Source organism: Salvia hispanica, chromosome 1, assembly GCF_023119035.1.
Source record: "Salvia hispanica cultivar TCC Black 2014 chromosome 1, UniMelb_Shisp_WGS_1.0, whole genome shotgun sequence".
NCBI lineage: Eukaryota > Viridiplantae > Streptophyta > Magnoliopsida > Lamiales > Lamiaceae > Salvia > Salvia hispanica.
Window position 1 is genome coordinate 32,429,984 of NC_062965.1, and position 19,926 is coordinate 32,449,909.

Genomic DNA, 19,926 nt, shown 5'->3' on the forward strand with positions numbered 1-19,926 from the left:
TAGTACTCATTTCACAAGATTTCCGGTATACAATACTTTTAATCATGTTTTATAATTTATTTTCTTTTTTTTATTTTTATTTGGTAGTAACAATAAAAGATCCCGAGTTTATGAATTCTTAGAAGATCGTCCGATAGTATATACTTAAAAAAACTTAATTTTTCAAAAATTACCATAATTTAGGATGCAAAAAAGAGTGTTACTAAATTTCACGAACTTCTAGTTGTATCCCTAATTTTAGTTGACACTAACAATAGGATACTTTATGAAGCGTTTTGACTGTGGTAGTATAATTTTAGACACACATATTAACGTTCTTAATATCTTTAAAAAAGGGGTTTTTTATTCGAATTTTTTGTTGTAGTGATAACAATTCAAACAAGTTTGAAAAGTTGAAATAGTTGAAAGAATGTTTTCTACAATGAAATATGTTAAGCCGCGAAATAAGATAAGATGACTGATTGAGCGCTTGATGGTATACTTGAAAGGTATATGTTAGCTATAATAAGATAGAGATATTTTATTTCTAATGTATTTTTATTTAAATCTTTTTTTAAATATTATTGTATTTAGGGTCTCGTTTGCCCGACCCCACGGTTTTTTATTTCTGGATCCGCCATTGCTTAAGATGAACCAGTTAAGGGGGTGGAGGCGGTGCTGAGCTATGATGCTAAGAAGAACGTGGCGAAGATTAAATTTAATTAAAGTTTAATTAAATAAAAAATGTAAAATAGGATTGTGTTCGGTGTGTGCGTTTTTAATCAAAGAGAAAAACAATTAAAACATTGATAAACAAAACATCAAGAGAAGAAGGGTGAGATTGCTGTGGAAATGGAGATGTGGTTGGTTGCTTTATGAATAATTTAAAATCTGAGCTGATTTGGTAATGCAAATGATACTACTAGTATTTATAAGCAAATCAACATCCCTATATCATTGGCATTGCCTCAGTTGGAAATTAACTCTTTTTCTTCTCTTAAAACTATTATTTCTATATGTGTGAAAAGTTTTGAATGAGGTGAATTTCTAGCCCATGCTGTTGAATTATTGCATGATATGTAATTTAATTTACCCCTTGTTTTATTGTGATGCCACGTCCATGATTAAGGCTATATTGGGTGTTTTTGATTTTTCGCGTGTTTTGGGTAAAACTGGAGATGGTTTTATGCGTTTTAGTTCATGATGGTGCGGATATTGGGTCGACCTCATACTGTTCCAACTCGTTAATGCCAATTTTGTTAATGAAATGTTCGATATGAGCACTAATCTTGCATGCTATATTCAAACTCGAGCCCAACCAATATGCCGCATGAATATGCTAGTGAAACGATCTTCTTTTGTATCAGTTGTATCTGTTCTTGTTTTCATGCATTGGTTAGAAACCGACCGAGAGTCTTCTTTTGCATGCAGAAGCTGAGGAGAAACTTGGTGATTTTTAAACTAAAAGAGAGGACTCAAAACTTTATTGGATGACTATGATGTAGTACTTTTCACATGCAACATTTGCCCCCTGTTTTTTTTTTTTCCAAATTCAATCGTAGTATCCATTTGGAGAGTATGGGAGGGATAGTGGTTTCTTATAAGTTACTTGGAGTGGTTTGGAAAATCAAGCAACATTAGCTTAACAATTTTTGGATGATTGTGGTTTGACATTGATGCTAGACTATTCATTCTAGATTGTTTTTTTTCAGTTTTCCCACTTCACAACATCCAAATATATGTTCCTTAAGTGTCATCTCCATATGATAGATGAGGACTATATGTTCTTTCTTAGGTGATGAGATTTTTGGTGAAGTTAGTGATCATGCATCACTTTTAATAACTGAAGTGGCAGTGAAATTTTTGATTTTGCTGCTAAATTTCAGTCAGTCTTTAAGGTGGCTTTATATTTGAGTCTATCTTCCGTTAGCAACAAAATTGAGCTTATTTAATAACTTCAGCCTTTCATGTCAGTTTTTGTCTAACTGGCTGTTGCTTTCACGCTCTATTTCCATCATTCGTTGGGAAATCTTTGATTGGTCTGGAATTAATCACCAATTCACTAACAAATGGAAATGAAAATAATGTTGGTTGATAACGAATTTGTTCTCGCATTAAGGTAGTTACTGTGGAAGTGCTCAAGATCATCAACTTGAACTGGTGAAATTTACTGTTCTAAAAGACTACTATGATTGAAGGAGTAGTGTTGGTGTATATTGCCTATAACAATTAGTGATATTTGTTTCTGCAATTGCTTGCTGAGATTTTTAACTTGGCTTCTATGTCCTTCTGTATATTTGAATCTTATATCCATTTCACTACTTTGTAAAGCTATCACAATCACAAATTACATCTCTTGTTTCTTTCCTGGTTATTAATATCGATTTTCGTCTCGCATACATGCCTGAAAATATGATTTGGTCACATGCAGAAAAACCAACACTAGTTTTAGAATTTGTTAAGTTTTGGCATGCTTATGATGCTTAGGAGAATTTTGTTGATTCTGTATAAAATTCTAATATGACATTTGCTTTAGTAGGGTACAGCTTAACACTAACTAAGCTTACCTGAATAAAAATAGATCAAATGTTGATTCTGCTCTGTCCGAAAAAGTATTGATGTTCTTGACAGATTTGCACGAATGACATTCTCCGCAAAAATGAAGGTAAGCCATCTACTTTCACGTAGTCTAACGTTTTGACGTTCAATGGATCAGAAATTTGAACGGCCCGCATTACACTGATCCCTCCGCCCCATCAAGAAAATTTCCCACTTTCCTTTTTATTTCCCAACTAAGAGACTCATTATTTAAAATAAAACACTTTTATCTCTACTTTATTCCATCTCTCTTATTTTTACTCTCTCCTCTCAACACACAAAATAAATTTGCATAAATCCCGCCGCCCAAAAAAGGGCCATCTTCCTTGGAACGGGAGTATAATAATAATGGCGATCCCCATTTTAAAGACTTAAATGCAACAAAGATCAAAATAGGTCTCATTTAAAGGTAATTTCCCGTAACATTTAATGAACAATTAAGTAGGGAAGAATAAGCCTTAAGAATGAAATCCAACAAAAAGGTTTATCATAATAAATGCTCCGAAATAGCAAAGTTCCAAAATAATCTCATCTCGTTTATATTCAAAATATTCCCACGAAATAAAAATAATTCAACCCAACCAAAAGATCACTTTCATATTTTAGCTGTTACCAAGGGGAAGTGAAGTCATGTTTTTAGGACACAACGACACTTAAAGTTTCAACAGATCATGTTATTATTTCCGACTCAACACCGCCGCCCGCCTCACCGTCAACCTCCCCAATAGGGAAAACACATGCATGGCCGAGTACTATAATCATACTCCGACTCAATGCCGAAAAAAAGTTTTTATCACAAAAAATAGTTATCATGCCATTTTCAAGTGTCCATCGGGGTTTTATCTTTAGAAAGGCCCGAGGCACCACAATATATATATCATTTATCCAAAATCACGCCGCAACCATTTTTCTCATCGACGAACTCATTCTACATGACAAGGAATGGGGCCCGCAATCCAGGTCACTAGACCGGTCGCACCGACCCAGATTTCTAACATTGGTGTACACTAACCCAAGTGGGTTTCCCTTCTACAAGGATCCAATTATAAATCAATAGTGGCATAGCCACGAGGGATAGGCACGACAAAAACAAATCAAGGCATGATAACACATATTTCATTCTCATCAATACCCTTAGTGACAATGTCATTATTTTAAAAGAAAGCCCACCTTGTCGTTTAGCTCAAAGTGTTCTTCTCTTTATCACGCGAGAGCGCAAGTATCACCTTTAAATTAGGCGATCACAAATCAGTTTCAATATTGATTTCAAATCATGCATGCCCACGTTTCCTTTTTCCCCCATCGATAAATCTTTAATATCATCATCCAAAATCAAGGTACGATAGATATCATTTTTATTCGAATAACAACTCCGATTCACCATTAAATCGTGTCATGTATAAATGTTCTACACACACCACACACGCACACGAACACAACACATGTGCACGCTCTTCCCGGCGCACGCACGCACACACTCGGTCACGCACACACACACACTTATCACATGCACCCCAAATTATCGATTAATTTCCTTTCGCTCATTCTAAATGCATGTGAACTCAAGAACACCGATTGATCGGTGGGAAAGAGAAGATCAAAATAAAAGACTTTTTCAAAAGAACAATCAGTGGGAAACAAGTAGAATTTTGATTTTCAACAAAATCTTGAATTGCAGCTTCAATTTTTCTCCAAACGATGAAGAATCAATGGAGAAAGTAGGAGAAAAATTTGAGAGAGTGGGAGAGTGGGGAGAACGACGTGAGGGGAGGGGGGGGATTTTTCCGTAGTGCTAGGTTTTAGTATTTCTCTCCTATTTATAGAGGTGTAGATGTACTCCAACAATTAAATAATAAAAGATTTGGAGTAGATTTGTTTGTTGAAGAGGCCGAAAATTTGAAGAGGAATAACAGGAAATTTCAAATCTTGGCTATTTAATTAGCCTAAGATTTAATTTAATATTTCATGAGAGAATAAGATTATCACGAGTAAAAAATAATAATAAATCTCCCCAAAATATAGTAAGAGGCTGATTTTTAAATTCCTACTCCAAGGAATTAATTAAAATCCTAATTTAATTAGGATATGATAAGATCTTTTTAGATTTGACAAGATATGTTAGGATATTTGAATTTATTTATGAAAGAATAAACAAGGGATCAAAAAATATAATATTAAAATCCCTTTCCCATAACATAGGGATTTTCAAAATCCCTCAATTTCCATTATGGGGGCCAAAATTATCTAAGAAAATAAGGAAAAAACCGGACTTTGATTTAATTTGATAATTATCCCAAGAATAATTAAATCCAAGAAAAATATGATTCCTTCTCCAAATAATACTTGAGGGGTCAAAATTCCACATGATTAAATAATGCTCCTATTTAATTCCCACTCATCCCTTAGAAAATAATTACCACAATTATATTACTCCGCATCATATATTCACATCAAATCAATCATTTCTTCACTTTCACTTCCTTTTTTAACGCATGACCTTTCAACGGCCAAGTCATATTTTCCACGCCTTCGACTATTCAATAGCCATGTCATATTTTCAACAAGTTTACCATTCAACTCAATTTCAACTCTCATACACAATTAAAAAGACATCGGAATTAATCACTCATCAATTAATCCACATATCATAGCATTTGGCATTTAATGCAAAATTTTATAACCCGAAAATTGGATTAAAAAGTGAGTAAAATGGACTCGACATTCAAAAGTCCAAGAAGTTGGGTATGCAGTAAAAATACGAGGATTGGAAATGGCAGCAAGAAGTATTATTGGGTTTGTTTTCAGCCCTTTTTGTCAAATGGTATAGTAGACATGTTTGATGATATTGTTCACTGATATGTCTCCCTTTTAAAAAGAGTATTACTATGTCTATACAAGGAATAAACCAAACTCTATTCTAGGGTATAAAATAATCACCTATTTCTGGGCTCAAGTTTATGTCTATATGACTACTATATGGTAAGGGTTGTGGAATGGAACTGATAAAATGTGATCAATTCATATGTAAATTTAATTGAATTAAAAGATATAATGAATTAATTGCATATGTAATTTAAAATTTTATCGTATATTTAATTTAATTAAAATACAAAATAAGATGGCCTAAAAAATGGAGATGAAAGTAGTAGTAATAAATACTGGAAAAAAGGTTAAAAGGCCATTAATGGAAGGACGCGACTCATCACCGAAAATAGATGAAATTTGATACAATAGAATTACTACTCCATATATTTTGGTTTTAGTTTGACTGATTGATCCAATATCCATGAAGTTTTTAGAATTGTTTAATATTTAGGTGTACTAATTTTACTACACTACCTCGTTACCCGACACTAACTCTGTTGCTACCATTGGAATCAAGAAAAGGGCAAGCATAAATATGAGGAACACAAACTTCAAAGGGGAAGTGGTTCAATTATAGCAACTTATTTACTCGTTTCATGCCATGTTGTACATCAAGTTGTAGCCTTTAAGCTTGCTAGATCATATACCAAATACTAACTTAGGCCACGGACCGAGCCTCGACCAGTATAGTTCAAGCTGCCACAAGAACTCGTCAAAAAATACTATCCATGTAATAACTATCTATAGTTATTTATCCCAAAATAGCGAAAAGGTAAAGAATTTAATATTTCTCAAGCGTGGTCCACGTGACATTCCATAATTATCAGTTTCATGCTATCTTGATCACTCATGAGTTTTAGAGATCAATCCATTCGCTCGCTATCCCCCAATGGACGATCCACGCATCAGGCCCAACCAAATGTTGTCAATGATTTTGAGTGGGCTTTACGGTCAATTATATTAAAAAGTCATGGAATGAAGTATCAAAAAGTCATCAAAAAATTAGCTTAATTAAGGGATAAAAAAATCATGAATTCAATATTTTGAAATGGTCGATGTCATGTGATGCTCCCAAACACAAGTCCAACCAAATAGGGTTAATTCCATTAAAAAAAACATTCTAGTAACCTTTATAAATAGAATCGCGACATATAATAAAGGCGAACACGAGTTTAGCAATCAATCATTAATTAATGAAAAAACAGTTAAGCGAGAAAGTGCTAAACTCAACAACAAATTCAATAACTGCGGACCCCAAACCCCACATTCCAATACAGCTTTGAAGCACTCCTTTCGATTCCGTCGAATATATTGCGTCACTCTACTTACTCTGCACTCACTTTTCCCCATCCCCCTTTGCTTTCTCTCTCTCTCTCTCACCTCCACCCGCTCCGAGGAGGAATCGCTCAGTGATTCAGGCGTTTCTCGGTCAGTCCTCTCTCTCTTTTATGGTTTGTTTTGGCGGTGATACCATGTAATGCGCTTTCCGTATGCTTCAATTCCTGCATTTTTGTTGTTGTTGCAATGTCTGGATCAACGATTTGTCGATGTGCATCTATTTGGATTCCAATTGCTGCGAGTGGATAAATTTAGGTTGAATTTTGTGTGTGCGCGCTCAAATTTTATCGATTCTCAATGCAATTATATGGTTTGGTGTTTATGATTCGGTACAGAGGTGAAACTAATTCATCAAATTTAGCTAGAGATTTGTTTTCATGGCTTGAAGCGAATAATTAAAGCCTCTTGATTATGTGATTGTGAATCTGTGGAGTGTTTTGTATGAAGCGGCATGCATTGCTAGATAAGGTGCGATTGCATTTGGGGCTGCTTGCTGTTTTTATTCCCAATTTATCAGCTTTCTTGCATGCTGATCCGTGAAGAGCTGCGTATTACTTATTTTGTCATTATCGATAGTATTATCAGGCTATGGAGAATGGAGATCCGTCTCTGGGGTTGGAAGATGGGACAATTGATGTTGAGGATCTGCTTGTGGAACCCCCACAAGACGGGCATCTGTCGATGGATAATGTCATATGTTTCGATGAGAAGATCGCAAAGAATGCAATGGCCATAGTACCTGTTTCCTGCAGTTCTGGTACAGTTTAAGAACTAGCAGTGTGAAACTCCTCTTTGCTCGTTCTATCGCTGATTAGTTAGTTATTAAGTAATTAAATGCCATCCTTGTGCCGATTTAAGATAACAGGACTGAATTGAAAAGACTGTTGTGAGGCATTTTAAATCAGAACTTGATTTATTAAGAAAAATATGTTTGTGTATGTTTAGAGGTATCCTCATGATGGTTTACTTGTATCGGATTCTTCTTAAAGTTGTAATTCTGTCCTAATATTTTAAGTCATATGCATAGGATACACATACCCAAGTCTAAGCGACATGGCATGTACTAAAAATTGTAATGAGATGTTTTCCGTACTTTCTGATGTCAAGTAATTCTTTTTATGAAGTTTTATCATTAGTAACCACTAATGTAGTCGATTGCCATGCTTGTCTAGGATAAGATTATATGGCCCCAATTAATTCTTTCTGAGTAGATTTATTAATGAGCTATCTTGTATCCATCAGCAGTTAGAAGATAACCCTCTCTGTTTCCATAAAAAATATTGAAGCTATTTCTTCTGTTTTCTTCTAGATATTTATCTATTTGTCTTCTTACTGATTGCATGAGTATTCACTGGATGTCACATGCCATTGAATGTAACTGTGTGGCTTTATGCAGGTGGGTCGGATACTGGTATTGCTCGGGAAGGGAAAGATATTCTAAATGGAGAAGTATGTCATAATTGGTTATTCGTCTTTAACTAATGGTTGACCCAGATCCTTTAAAGAGTGCTATAATCTATTCATGACTTATTGCTTGGTTTTTATAGATCCATGTATGATAATATGTGAAGCTAATGCTTGCTTTAGATAATTAAATTACATGTTTCTGAGTTATTTCCCATATCTTTGTTTATGTGTCTGACTCATCTTATGACATTGGCTTTAGCTTATGTTTTCCCCATGTGTTATTATATGGTTTAGGACCCTAGAGTGTCTTGCTCACGCTCATTGAATATCACACTTAAATGCGTTACACGTATTTGGTTGATGGACAGTGCATGCATTATGTAGATGGGTTACAGGCCATGTATCATGAATTCATGATTCATATCTTTGAAAGAGCTCATCATCTCATCCAATTAGATGGAAGTCCCCATGCGCAGCCATAAATTTTGGGTTGGAGTGACTGGGAAGCAAATTCAAGTTCTAAAAGAATTAGTCTATAGAAGCCAAGTAAGAAAAAATAAATATTGCTACTTGAAAAGAAAACAACTGAAGATTCTCACGTATAACATTCATAATTGGAAACTGAAACTAAGATATTCCACTACTGTACTTATTTAAGTTAGGTATAGTGAATGTTGGAATACACCCATGGACAAAACAACTACACATCTGAGACCCTAACGTAATGAAATGGAGATAATTACAAATCGAATGAATAACAAACAAACCACAAAAAAATCCCATTTGATAAGTTTATTGGATGTTATGCATATATATGTTCTTGCAGATAACTTATCAATGAAGATCAAATGATCAGTAAATATATAGCTCTAGTGGAAAGTTGAAAGAGAGGGGTTGGTTGTCCAATTCTTGCCCATATGTCCCCTCTATCCAAGAGTATGATTTTAGCGAGTTTGTTGACCAATATGCTTTGCTAACTAAGATATCTGAGTTTTGGAGTTGGAGAATGAATTGATTGTCTTCTAATGTATCTGCTTGTGTGTAAATTTATTTGTTAATATATATGGTTCACATGTAGGTACTCAATGCAATGCCTATTGAAGCTGAAGATGGATACTTCCGACTAGAGAATGATTTTGTAACATGGGTGATGAGTACCTTCTAGGTACACTCTCTTGTTTCTGCTCACTATTCTTACTTGATTGACCACAAGTGTTGTGTGATGTCCCTTTCTTGCAAGTTGCACCCCATTTCAATTCTTAGCTACGCAGAATAATTAGAACTGTGTTACTGGATTCAGGTGTTGAGTTTGCAGAAAGTATTACAAATTTGGATTATGGTTCAAGTGAAGGTTTGCAGGCTTTTGCCTCAGACTGTCAAATTCAAGTGTCTACTGATGGTTCTGACACTGGCTGTAGGTCGGATCTATATAGAACAGGTGATTTGCGGAAGTGCCAGACTAACCAGAAGGCTGAGAGCTCCAAATTTGGTGGTACTCTTATTCGCCGTGGGTGTGAAACATTGGATGAGGGCAACCCTACAGTTTCACCCAGATCGTGTAGTTTGCAAATTCTGGAAAGTCTCGGAACAGTTCAAGCTCTTCTTTTCTAGAAGTTCTGTCCGATGAGAATGACGGAACATTCTCCCTAGCTGATAAGATGTTTTACAGCTCAAAGACTATAAGAAATGATGAAATTGAGCTGACGGGCCAAAATGATGCTACTAATGCAATGAGGGGCAGCAGATAGTAGCAACATCGTCAGTTCAAGAAAGTAGCAGTAATGTCCTTACACAAAAAGATCACGCAAGCCCACACAAAGGTACATTGATGGATTAGCCGACCCATTCCAACATATTCTAAAAGAAAACGAGAGGCTTCTTCTTCTACCATCAAGGACAAATCTCCTGGAGGTAAAGAACGTAGGAAGTGTCATGTGGGGACCTAAAGCAATTAAAGTACCTCCTGAGGATCCAGAGGAGTTCTCTGTCATAGCAATTCAAGTTCCCTTTGGTTCTTTAGCTAACCAAGAACGTTCAGAGAGTCAATCATTTGATACGGTAGTTCTTGAACCTACTAAACTTTGTTACAGGTATGTTATGGTCACAAGACTCGGAACTGTTTTACTCCCTACTCCTATACATGTGTTCTTTGTCAGGGTTCGAGTTTCTTCAAATTTTCTTTTTTCAATCTCTTTAAATTTTTTTATCTGTTCTGTCCATGTACTTGTTCGTTCGTGGTTTGAATGACATATCCTGATCAAATGTTTTCTCCTTTTGGAGTTGATGTTTGTAGGCATTCATTGCGAGTGTGGTTATTGAACAACTTTTAGTAGATTACCTATTACGATCAGTGAATCATTTTAATGTTTTGGTACTCAATCATTTTAATCGTAGTTGGGTGAAAATTAATCACTCTTATGTTTATTCCCCAATAAAATGGGAAATCAAAATACTTTCCACATTCCTATTCTCAGTTGCTTTTACCTAGTTTCATGTATTATTTAATCTCAAAACCATCAAAACCACCTCCTGAGATTTAAATACTTATGTAGCTGACTAGCTGTTGAATTTGAATATTATGTGAGCAGGTGCAGCATGTGGATTGTAGAAATTCAGTGACCAAGTCGAAAGGGAAGAGTTCTACCCCAACCAATAAATCCGACAAATGTGTCCCGGCACTTGAATATAAGAAAAAAGGTGATTGTGCAGAAGCTCCATCAAGAAAAAGAGGTGATTGCGGCATGGGTCAGAAAAAACCGACGTTTTTGTTGCAGAATCTCCGTCAAAGAAAAAGAATGTCCCTGCAGCAGCCACAAATCAGAAGAAAAGAAACGACTTAGCCCTTGCTGTAATTCGGAAAAAAGGGATGACTGTTTTACAACAGAGAGTCCAAAGAAGAGGGACGACCGCCGCCTAGCTGCGGTGCATCACAAGAAAAGAGACGACACTTTAACAGATGAGAGCTCTGAGGAAGCTAGTGGCCGCAGGAAGCATCATAGGCTATGGACTATTTCCGAGGTCAGAAAATTAATCGAGGGTGTTTCCAATACGGAGTTGGTAGATGGAGTCGAATAAAGAAGCTCTTCTTTGCAGCATCCGCTCATCGCACATCCGTAGATCTCAAGGTCAAATTCCTCTCTCTTCCATCCCCTTATATGTCATACGATACTATCGTTGCTTGTCAATTTGCGCAGGACAAATGGCGGAATCTGTTGAAAGCCAGCGGTATGCAGGAACAAGGGAGTCAGCAGGTTACGCATATTTCTATTTATCATCTTCAACTGTTATTATAAACACCGCGTATTGAAACAAAATCGGGGTGTTTTAACAGGGAGAGAAGAAACGGAATGTGGCGTGGCGGCCCTCTGCCAAAGCCCATCCTGCGCCCGCGCTGGAACGGGGCGACAATGCATCCTTACCCGAAAGGGGAGGGGGGCGACAAAGGTGCTGCGCGCGATTTCACACGGATATAACGCTGAGTGACTACAGAAGAATCCTAAGTAGTGTTAATGGGAACTGAGCCTTGCAATGAGAAAGGATATGTTGTACATCCTTTACCTAACCAGGGATATGTTTTATTGATTTTCAACTGTTTCGTAGTTTTTTTTTTATTTTTAAACAATGTTGCAACGCTTGCTTTTTACCTAATTTTGTTATTTTCTACTCACTTTTTTTTTATTATTATTATTATTATTATTATTATTATTATTATTATTATTATTATTATTATGTCCATCTAATAGTTTGGGAGGTTCAATTGACTGCTAAATAAAATCCTTTAGATCCTTCCTGAGAAAACAGCCCAACTACGAAATGATCAAAAGTGGGAATATAATAGAAATTCTTGTCTATATTATTTTCCATTTAGACTTAAAAAAAATAGTTAAATAAGTTGTACCAAACTTGGACAACAATATGTGGCTGTAGTTTAGTGGTAAAAATTTCCATTTTTGGGGCCGTGGAGACCTGGGCTCAATCCCAGCAGCCACACATATTATTTTTTTTAATTTTTTTGACTTCAATGAATAACATAAGATTAAAACTCCAAAATAAACACAATATTTTGACTTCGAAGAAGGGGGATAAATTGATCGCTATATAAACTACTTCCTTCAAAAAAAGGGCCTCATTTCCATTTTTACGTCCACAAAAAAAATTTATTTTAAAAAAAAAAAGTTTATCTATACTTTATCCATTTTGCCCCCTCTATCTTACTTTACCTATTTTTTCTCCTTTCTTTTTACTTTACCAATTTCTTATTAAAATCAATACCCCCCAAAATGGAATTTTTTATAGACGGGGGAAGTACTATTTAAAACTTAAATTGATAATTAAATTTGATTTGACTATAAATTTATTAGTAGGATATAATGTTATGTGTCATTTATATTGTATCCGTAATTTGTTTGCTGTCTGAAACAGAGGTTTGAGAATATGCAAATGTCATTCCTAATTAAAAGATCAATTCAAAATTGATTCTATTCATGTGGTTTGTATGTATGGAACTTAATGGTGATTTCAATGAATCCAAGTATCCAACATTAGTATAGCCAAGCTCATATTCATTCAAGAATCAACACTATCCCTATGCACACTCTAGCACTTCCCACAAAATTTATATCCTTCTGTCCTTTAAAAATATAAACTATTTCCTTTTCAGTTCATCCCTTAAAATTATAAACTTTCTAATTTAGATAACTTTTTCTCTATGATAAGATGAGATTCATATTAAATTATTTTTTGGAACAAAGTGAGTCAACACTTTATCGGCAACAATCTACACTTTTAACATTCTATCTACAACTAACTAACTAACTAACACCACCTTCTGAAATTACAAAATCTCACTTAACCTTAACAAGGGAAAGGAAAGGTGCAGAGGTAGTAGCTACATGACAGTGCCAACACAACATCAACCTCAACCGCAGAGGAGAAAACTCGGTATAAGCAAAGAATCTAATCAATGGAAAAAAAAAGAAAAAAATCCAAATTCCCTTTAAGTTTATACTCACATTCACCACTATTTAGACCATACTAAAGAAACAACAAATTCTTCAAGACAAAAAGAACAAAGCCAGAGGCTGCAAAGGTGTATATACATCATGGAATTTATGTGAGAAGACTTACAACATATGACCTCATATATCATCGTACATACAAAAGCATAATCACCAAAACAAATGGCAGTGCTCATTCAAATTTATCTTTTTCTGTTGCAAATTCAACAGCAAAAGCACCAAAGATTTCTTACCTCTATTTCAGCATATTGCAACTGAGCATGTTACAACTACTTTTTTTTCGCACGAGACACAGATTTTAACCCCTTTTTCTACCAAATTATCATCTGATCAGTATATCAAATATCAATCACCTAGCAACCTCAAGAAAACCTTCCACCGCGCGCCGAACGTTCTCCCGAGTGAAGTATCATCCTTGTGTCTTGCTGCGAGGTAGAACACCAACCAAGCCACCATGAAATACACCTCCATGGATGATTGGAAAACGAGTACCACGAAATCCCCAAACACCCGCCTCAACGCCCATTTCCCGACTGATCCACAAACAATGACTTCCATCCACCTCATCTCAAATGCAGGGTAGAACAAAGCAACCAGCATGTGACACCCTTCTCTCACAATCCCCCTCCCACCCCGTCTCGAATCGACAATGGCTACCCAAGAACCCACAGCAAACAGCAAGCCAAGCAACACGTCGCTCAAGAACCAAACCGCCATGAACCCTGCGCTCTCCCACTCGTGCCCGATCACCCACGGGGCTACATTGGCAAACGGCATAAACTTCATCCTCAAGAACACTTTGAAGAAAACATACTGATCCTCAATCTCACCAAAGAAGAATATACCCATTAGCTGAGCTAGAGCGTCCCTCACAGCCCATTTCATCAGCACAAACCCCGAGAGCCGCTTCAGTCCGATGTTCGATCCGTCCCAAACTGTTCGAAAAAAGGATCTCCGATTCCCCACCAAATGATCCACCACTTTGAGGAAGATGATCCCGTTCCCCCAGGTGTATGTAACAATGAAAGCAAGCACAACATAAGCATAAGCAGCCGACAACACACCCGCTAAGAAGAAGAGCGACGACACATCACGATTCCCCAATTCGAAACCCTTGATCAGGAAATCCAAATCCAACACCGCCTTCCCATCATCCAGCCTGCTCTCGACGAATTTGGAATCATCCTCCTCCAATAGAGTGACATTCTTCCTGAATTCAGGCTTGAAGCTAAAAACCCCAGGCTTGATCAATTTGGGGAAAGAAATACCGTTATCCATGACCGAATCGGAGAATCCGTAATCCGGATTGAAATCGGAGAGGAAGACGGAGGTGGAATTGGCGACGTGCTTCCCCGAGGAAGGGTGGAATAGCGAGCGATCGAAATCGGAATCGCCGGAGAAGAAGTCGTCGTCGAGGGTTCCAACGAGGAGGAGGCGGAGAAATCAAGGTGGGAGAGGAGGGATTTCAAGGAGGGGTCGCTGTCGATGAGGGAGGAGAGGTAATAGGAGGCGCTCGGGACATTGGATCGGAAGGTGAGGAGGAGAGAGAAGAGGAAGACGAAGGTGAGGAGGTGGGAATAGAACAATGATGAGTTGTGGCGGAGGTGCGGCGGCGGTGGCCGTCCATGTCGGGGGACGGTTTCTGGATTTGGGGATTTTGGGTTTGTGGAATTTTTCGATCTTCAATTTGAGGATTTTGAAATTAAAACAAAAACAAAAGATATTAGGAAGCTCACTCTTTCTCTCCAAAACGCATGATTTACTTTAGTTAGAATTTTATACTAGCGAAATAAATGCTGCTTTGGTTTTTTTTTTGTTTTTGAAAATAATATATTTCTATTAATTGTGACAATAATAGTTATGGTTGCTTATTTTAAATAATTTTAGCTGTTGGTAGTTAATGGATTGACATTTGAGAATGTTGGGGTCTTACTTTAGCTAAAAATATTAAAATAAGAATATTAGTAGATTTTTGACTGATAATTATTGTTGTACTATAAAATAATGAATCAATTTGTGAGAGGGCAAAGGCTTTGCTGGCAAATTTAGATACAACAAGACAACAAATTCAAATTCAAGTCACCATTAACACATAAGTTAATGATTTTCATATTTTAATGAAAACAGGTAGGTGATTCAATAAGAATGCGTAAAATAAAAATAAATTAAAATTATACTAGTATGTGATTTGTATTATGGGACGTTTCAAATAAATGATACGTTTCCTATTTTGCTAAAATCAATTATTTAATCTTTTTTATATTATTCTATGTTCATCTTTATTTCATGTTCTATTTTATTCATTTTTAACTTATAAGGTGAAACGTAATTCTCTTAATTATAGTTTCATAAAACCTACGCAATTATCACATAATATGAGATAAAGAGGAGTATGTATGTTTTTAAAGGAAGAGTTATACCTGATAAATAAGCTCAAAATGTAACTCTTGATCAAAAGTGATCAAAAATTACTTACGAGATCACACGACGTTATATCTCGGGGGTATGTGTAATATAGATTGTAGAGAATGATATGTTACATATCTTATGCTGAAGATCACTCGCTTACACGTTTAGCGTTGTTCGCTTTGATTTATCTATTTAGTTTGACTCTAATATATTAAAAAATGTTATTACAATTTTTAATTTCATAAAAATCAAAGCTCGATTTACTCGTTTTCTCTATAATTTCAAATAAATGAATAAAATAATAAATCAAGCTTTGATTTTTATGAATTTGGTAAAATAAAACAATTTCAATATCATTCTTTAATATATTAGAATCAAACTAAATATATAAATTGAAACGAACAACGCTAAACGCTATTCAAACGATATGACGCCCCATAGTAAGTTCTACATAAGATATATACGATATTATTTCTCATAGTTGTATACTATTTGTTCCTTTCATTTATTTAGTAAAATAATTGAAAAAAATGGAATACTTGGTGATAAAATAGTTGAAAAACAAAACCCAACGTGTGACACTATTAGTATTTAGCAATCCGATTGAAAATTACTAGTACCAATTTAGCTATGACCAATTGACCATGATATGTTTGACTGAATAAATGATAGCCCAATCAATGTTAAGTTAGGTGGCAGACACATCCACATAAAAGAAAAACAAAATAATTTTTTTTAATGCTAGTAAATTGTATATCCCTCAAGCCAACTTGGATGACAATCTAGGTAGGGATAACAGAAGTGAACTGATTAAATATACATATTCTATTTAGATTTATTTTATACTTGGATAAAATCAGATTATTTTTCAAAATTGGATTTTCCGTATGGTTATGGGTTCTTTTTTTAATCCAAAGGATTCAAATTATATTAAATATATAAATTTTAATTATGTTATTCAATAATATTTAACTAAAAGGTAGTTATAACTAAAACTCTGAATTTCAGATTTTTCGGGAACTTTTTGGCATTTTCAATTTTTTATTTGGTTTGGAATTTTCAGATCGATTTTATGTTCGGATTAGGTAAATATTTGAACTGAAATTCGAATGATCACCCTCTAATTGCATGTGCTAATTCTCACTCAATATCATCAAATCTACCATAGTTTTATATATCGTTGACTAAGTTATGGTTAAATTTAGCCAAAATACAAACAATAATAGCATAATACTACAAGATTGGGATTAATATGGTTATTATATCTAGGTTGATAATTCATTTAACTTAAGTTAAAAAATTTTTAATTAAAAGTACACTTAAATTAAAATAGATGTTGTAATCTCAGATTTCACAGGAAAGATTAGTATTTAGCAATAGACATAAGCAATAGAACAAAACACTTATTCAAAATGGAAACATTTGATTTAGATAAAATATGATTATAAAGCAACAAAAAAAAAAGATCAACACTCTTAATTGTCTCAAACAATGGGTTTCCCCAGAAACAACTCAGATAGAATAATAGTGTATAATTTTGAGATCATTTCAAAATTCAACTAGGTTTAGGAAAAGAAAAAAATTTAGAAAACTTTTTTAAAAATCTGGCTTGCTGGGTACGTGCACCCGACCTCTGAATAATCACGTTAGCTGCGTACAACCCTTTTCCCCTCTTCAATGGCTTCTAAAAACCCAATTTACAGAAACCCCCGAAAAAGCATCACCTACAAGAATGTAGACATGAAAGTTTAAAACGATGCAGCTCTTTAAAAAATTTTTTTAATTTTTTAACTCATCAAAAGAAGTAACCCCTCACCGTTGGTATCGATAGTTTCCCCTTTTGGAAACGGAATGAGGGGGATCAACGTTTTCCATCCTCTCGACCACAACAGGGCCCGCCCCCTGTGTGATGACAGAAACTTTGTGTGTTCCAGATGCCTTTGGCAATTGGGAGATCTTAAGGGCTATTTCGGGAATTTTTAGTCTCGTAAAGAAAACTTTGGGGCCATAAACAGGCCCTGCTCCATTTTACTGAATCGTGTTGAAATCATTCCCTGTAATGAACTGGGGAGAAAGTTAATGCTTGGTTTTTTCCAAAACAAAGTCCATGTACCTGAAACCCAAAATAATAGCACGACCTTGATCAATATCTTTTTTAATCATCAAGTAACCAGAAAATGGGGAAAAATCATCCTTACGGTAATACTTTCTTCGCATCCTTGAAGAACTCGCAGATGAATGGAGCAGACAGGTTTGTTCAAAAATCTACATGTTTAAGGTTTGGGAGAAAGCACAACAATGAAGAGACAACAAACTGACAGTTGAAGTCTGACCTTTTTTTGGCTGCATGTCAGCGACAAGCAAGATAGATTCGGGGGAAACGGTGGGGAAAAAAACCAGCCAAAAGTAGTATTTGGCCTTTCCACTGTCAAAAGATTAAACGGTTAGTTCGGGAGAATTATGTGATTTTTTGGTAATCTATTATGAAAATATACCCAAACCCCAGTTCTCTGGTTTCTTCAAATGATGGGGTTTTAGCAATTGGCAGCTGACAAGTTGGCAATTAGTGACCTGCAATTTTTTTCAATTAAAAAATTTTTTTTTTTCAGAACAAAAAAGGTCAAATATGATTTTCTAACATACACTTACCTTTCACCAAAACCCCATACAGCACAAGTGCCAGTAGGCAATTCATCTTCATATTAAACCCTTTGAAAGTGACCATAAGATATTAAGATAGCATTTTTTGTGCGTAATCGGAATCTCAATTACTATCGGGTAAAAAATGTACAAAAATACTAACAATGATAAATTTCATGAGGAATATAAATGACTGTTAAATTTTAGAAAATATATGATGACAGGATTACAAAATTAAACAATTATTATGCATGGAAGGAAGCTGATTACAACAGATTTTCAATTTGCCCCAGAAATTATAGATAGTACTAATAGCAATGCAAATTATGATCAAGGAGAGGATGATCATAATAGTTTAAGAGATTGATTTAATATACTAACATTAACCCCATTTCCCTTTGCATTTTTCTTCATTTCCTCCCAAATTTGTCCTTTCCAATGGAACCCATGTAGCTGGTTAAAGGAATTTGAAGATCCACTGTAGATGACAATTTAAAGTTTAGATACTCAAAATAATAGTTAAAAAACAATTTTGAAGCCACAACAAAATTTTTAAATACCTGGGCAACCGGATTGAGTTCTGAGTAGCCCCTACATCCCCCCAACCATTCAAGTCCCTGTAAAAATTGATAATAATTTGAAAATAAATTAACAGAGAACCAAATGTTGCTCATGCAATACACCCAGCGATGAATCCACCTTAACTTGGATGCCATTTCTTGACCTGAGAATCCATAAATGGGGTTACACCCCGACCTGATGACATGAATCATTTTGAGAGGAAAAATTCTCGTGTTACAATCAAATTCCCAATTCATTCCCTTTTCAATTGAATGCTCCCAGACATCAAAAGAAATACCAACACCCAAATGAAGTCCCATTATCATTTATCCAGTAACTCTATACTCTTAACACATACCGAAATTCCCGGCACAATTGAGGAACCTACTGAACCAGACAGATTGCAGCTTAACATGTGATTTCTCCTATGATTTCAGACGAATTCATTCAAATTTAAATGACTAAGCTTATTAATTTATAACTTGATACACTAAAACATATTATTATGAAAAAAATCAGAAAAGTCTTTAATACTATACTGTATACTGCTATTTCAAATTCAGGTTTTTCTTTCTCATAATCTCACAAACCCTGAAATTCAAATACTGTAAATTAACAAAAGACAATCCAGATCAAAAAAGTATGCAACAAATTCAATAACTCAACTGCATGTTTAACACCATTCACAAAAATAACAAAAACAGAAAAACAAAAAAAAGAATAACTCACATCGGGTGCTTATCCTCAGCCAGAATCGCATTGTTCAATTTCACATCATATCTGTCGAGCAAAGGAAGCGGGGTTTGTTGCATAAATCCCAAACAAAATTTAAACCACTACAACACCGATTCGTACATTTCACATTCCAAACCGAGATCTACTAAACCGAGCTGACAACACAACAAATTAACAAGCTAAAAACCGAGAACTACTCAGATCCGAAACACAAACAACAAAATCAACAAAACACCAGATCTCAAGCTGGAAAAAAACCCAAAAAATTGAAAAAACAGAGCAATGTGATATCGATATCACTAAGTGGAATAAGACTGGAGAAATTACTTGTCTAAAAAAATCTTGATCGACGACTGGGGATTCCAAAAGCGGGTTC

At 35.2% G+C, this 19,926-nt stretch overlaps 3 protein-coding genes and 1 pseudogene across 4 annotated transcripts; 2 read left to right on the forward strand and 2 right to left on the reverse strand.

Annotated features, from left to right (window-relative positions):
* The first annotated feature begins 6,793 nt into the window (after nt 1-6,793).
* Nucleotides 6,794-9,751, forward strand: LOC125201885. Of its 2 annotated transcripts, none has more exons than XM_048100176.1 (5): nt 6,794-6,870; nt 7,366-7,537; nt 8,177-8,229; nt 9,266-9,352; nt 9,488-9,751. In XM_048100176.1, exons 2-4 carry the CDS (start codon nt 7,369-7,371, stop codon nt 9,350-9,352), a joined length of 309 nt encoding a protein of 102 aa, XP_047956133.1. In that variant the 5' UTR covers nt 6,794-6,870; nt 7,366-7,368; the 3' UTR covers nt 9,488-9,751. The 2 variants fall into 2 exon arrangements, with proteins under 2 accessions (XP_047956133.1, XP_047956132.1); XM_048100175.1 differs by having other exon boundaries at nt 6,798-6,870; nt 7,357-7,537.
* Nucleotides 9,752-10,119: 368 nt separating this feature from the next.
* On the forward strand, nt 10,120-11,707 carry LOC125194518. Its single transcript, XM_048092785.1, is given in 5 exon segments — nt 10,120-10,277; nt 10,806-11,230; nt 11,233-11,312; nt 11,382-11,438; nt 11,519-11,707. Coding segments are annotated over 5 exon segments (909 nt in total).
* A 1,843-nt stretch (nt 11,708-13,550) lies between these two features.
* LOC125194527 lies at nt 13,551-14,483 on the reverse strand. Its single transcript, XM_048092794.1, has one exon. The coding sequence runs from the start codon at nt 14,481-14,483 to the stop codon at nt 13,551-13,553; it is 933 nt and encodes a 310-aa protein (XP_047948751.1).
* Nucleotides 14,484-17,401: 2,918 nt separating this feature from the next.
* On the reverse strand, nt 17,402-19,627 carry LOC125194537 (annotated as a pseudogene).
* Between the last annotated feature and the right edge of the window lie 299 nt (nt 19,628-19,926).